The sequence below is a fragment of the Myotis davidii genome, unplaced genomic scaffold (genome assembly GCF_000327345.1).
Source record: "Myotis davidii unplaced genomic scaffold, ASM32734v1 scaffold173, whole genome shotgun sequence".
Lineage (NCBI taxonomy): Eukaryota > Metazoa > Chordata > Mammalia > Chiroptera > Vespertilionidae > Myotis > Myotis davidii.
In genome coordinates, this window is record NW_006286303.1 from 3,742,370 (window position 1) to 3,745,327 (window position 2,958).

At 50.7% G+C, this 2,958-nt stretch overlaps 1 protein-coding gene across 1 annotated transcript in view; it reads right to left on the reverse strand.

Annotated features, from left to right (window-relative positions):
- Positions 1–2,958, reverse strand: part of SPATA18 (spermatogenesis associated 18) — a 30,170-nt gene that overhangs the window by 13,871 nt on the left and 13,341 nt on the right. Inside the window, exons 6-7 of the mRNA XM_015560080.1 lie at positions 1,452–1,922; positions 148–391 (exon numbers count right to left, since the gene is read on the reverse strand). Of these exons, the coding sequence (XP_015415566.1) occupies positions 148–391; positions 1,452–1,922 (715 nt within the window). The remainder of the gene's footprint in view (positions 1–147; positions 392–1,451; positions 1,923–2,958) is intronic.

Below are 2,958 nucleotides of genomic sequence, written 5' to 3' on the forward strand. Positions count from 1 at the left end.
CGGACCTGTTGGGAAGCAAGAATCAGCGGGGAAACACTCGGATTCACGTTTCTGTCCCTCCTGGACCCTGCTTCTCCCCACAGCAACTGCAAAGGAGGCTCAGGAGCCGCTGCCTCCGGGGCCTCCCACTGCGCCTGACCGGGGCACCGTCTCCACAGCCGTGGAACAAGACGCGTTGGCCCGGCGCAGGCCGCTCCGTAAAGCACGCTCGCGCCTGAGCACCTGTTTAGCCTGTCGCAGCCCGTGAGCCCAGCATTGATGGTTGGCCACGTTACGGGTGAGGAACTGGAAGCTCACGAAAGTTAGTGGGGGCCCTGGCGTCTCACAGCCAGGAAGCCAGAGGTAAAGGAGAGGCCAGGTTGTCTTTGCTTCGTGCCCCAGCCTTGGCGAGCTTATGGTATAAAATGAGGTGCACACTGAGCAATGAGGAAGATCTGTGCTGTTGTTCCGGCCCCACCGCGTCACCGCAGCAGGAGCGACTGAAATCCTTTCTCCCCTGCGGAGCTTCCACCTACTGTTGCGGGCTGGGGTGAGGAGGGGGGTGGGAAGAGCAGGTGAGCTGATAATAATTCAGGTGGAAGTACTTGGCGAATTGGAAAGCACCATATCAGTAAAACGTTTATGGCCACCAAGTACAATAGAAATTACCAGACTAGCTAGCCCAAAGGCAATGGGCCCCCCAAAAAGGAGGTTTTGTAGAAGAAACTATAGGGCAAGGTGTGTGGTGTCGCTGAACTCAGCGTGAGGCAGAAATGCACAGAGCATATTCTTAGGAGCCAACATGAGCCAGCAGCAGCTCAACACTGAAGGAGTGATTCCCACCATGAAATTCTAAGGTGACATTTAGGGACATGGGGACCGGGCATGGGGGCGACTTTAGTAACTTGAATCGGGGCATGTTATCAGGCTGGGAAAGGGAGGGGTGTAGCCAGCACAAGGAACATTGCAACGACTACAGAGAGAAACACCCTGCTTTGTCCTCACTCAACACTGTTTGAATGGCCTGCCTTAGTGTCTGTCCATTGGTAGAAAGGGATTCCACAGGAGCAGGTACCTACACCTTCATCAAAGGGAACCACCCTACAGTAAAACGACAGCTGGTCCCCCCCCCCCCCCCCCCCCCCAGTGGGCATGGGGCAGAGGCCAGCGCTAAGGAGCAGCAAGCCAGCTTCTGGTAGAGCGGTGCTCCTCCCCCGGGGAGCTCTCAGGCCTTAAGAGAGCGGGCCCTCGTATCCTGGAACATTCTTGCAGTGTGGGTACCACCTCTTGCCTTACCGGCTCGCTCAGCTCTGGTTTCAAGCCAAAGAGCTTCCCTTTCTCACATTGCTCAGCCCCATGCCTTACGCTTCCACGTCAGCCCCACACCCACGAGTGCCTGGATTTGGCAATCCAGGAGGTAGTTTCTCTCTCTCCGAAGGGTCAGCTAGAGAAGACAGTTTACCATTCAAAGCTTCCTGTACTGTGGGGGTCTGGGTTCAAGGGAGTCACTTCGCTTGGTTTCCCACCCACGGTGATAGCTACTGTGCTGTTCCACTAGCACAGGGCACTGAGAGAAGCTGTGTGAGAATGTGTCGGACCTTTCTTGGAGGGCAGACTTTTCGGCCGTCAGAGCAGCAATCTCGTCCTTCAGCGAGCGGACCTGCTTCTCATAATCGGATATCACTTCGGGGTCACACCGCTCACGGTCACGGTCACGGTCACGGTCACGGTCACGCCTGTCCAAGCCGGAGATGCGCTTGTCCAAGCCGCTGCGCTTTTCGGAGCTGCGATGCTCTGACCGCCTCAACTCCGAGGTCCTCCGCTCCGGGCCTCTGGGCTCCACACCTCTGGGCTCCACACCTCGCTCTGAGCTCTTTTGCACGGAGGCTCTATGCGCTGAGCCTCTGTGGCGGGACTCCTCCTGGGCTTGAAGAGATTTAAGCCTGAAGAGAGAGAGAAAAAATTATTTTTTAAGTCAAGAAAGAAGAGAGGCAGGGAGGGAGGGAGGGAGGGAGGGAGAGAGGGAGGGAGGAAAGGTAATAAGCAACAGTTGGCATAGTAGTTAAAACAGAGGCTACTCTACTTCGTGTGCCATTATTGCATTGGACAACCCTAAAGGAAATACATAGGAGCAAACACAGATTAGCAAAGAGGAGATTGCACGGTCAGGGGGCCGCTCCACCTCTGCAGCTCGCATTGGAAAATACTTCCGAAGAAAAGAAAGCTATGCAGGCCCTCCAGCAAAAGCGGAGTGGGCCTGTAGTCATACGGTGCTAGATTGGGCTGATATGAACCACACAACATTCTAGAAGCATCTGACCTCCAAAACCTAGTCCAGAAGCTGGGCGAAGATATTATGAACTATGGGGAGAAACTACAACGGAAATTGAACAACATCTACAAGACGAGGTGGCAGTGTGGACCTACGAAAATAATGTATTACAGAAACAAATGGAGCTTCAGAAATAATATTGGCATCCTCATAAAGATACAAAGAGGCATGGCCATCGTAAACCGGGAGCAAAAGCCACACAAAGAGGACATGCTGTGATGAAAATGATAATGGTGTAAAACGGCAGTGTAAGGGGTAAGATCGAGAAGGATGTAGAGAAGCTAAAAACGCCAACAGCAGAATTCAAAGCTGTGCTAGAGCAGTAAAGAACAGAGTCACTGAGTGATCTGATCCCTGCATTTGAGAAGGTATATCAAATAGGAATAAGAGATTAAAGTGAAGAAAGGGGAGATTTAAGTGGAAAATAGGAGAATAAGCCAAGCTAAAATTTAGGGGGATTCCTGAAGAAATCAGAACATTTGGAACATGTGTGAAGCAACAGTACAGTATTCATATATTAAAAATATATACTATATATTATACATCATTATACATCATTATACATTATATAGTATATAGTATATAGTATATTATATGTTAATATAATATAAATATATATTATATAGTATATTATATATATTACATTG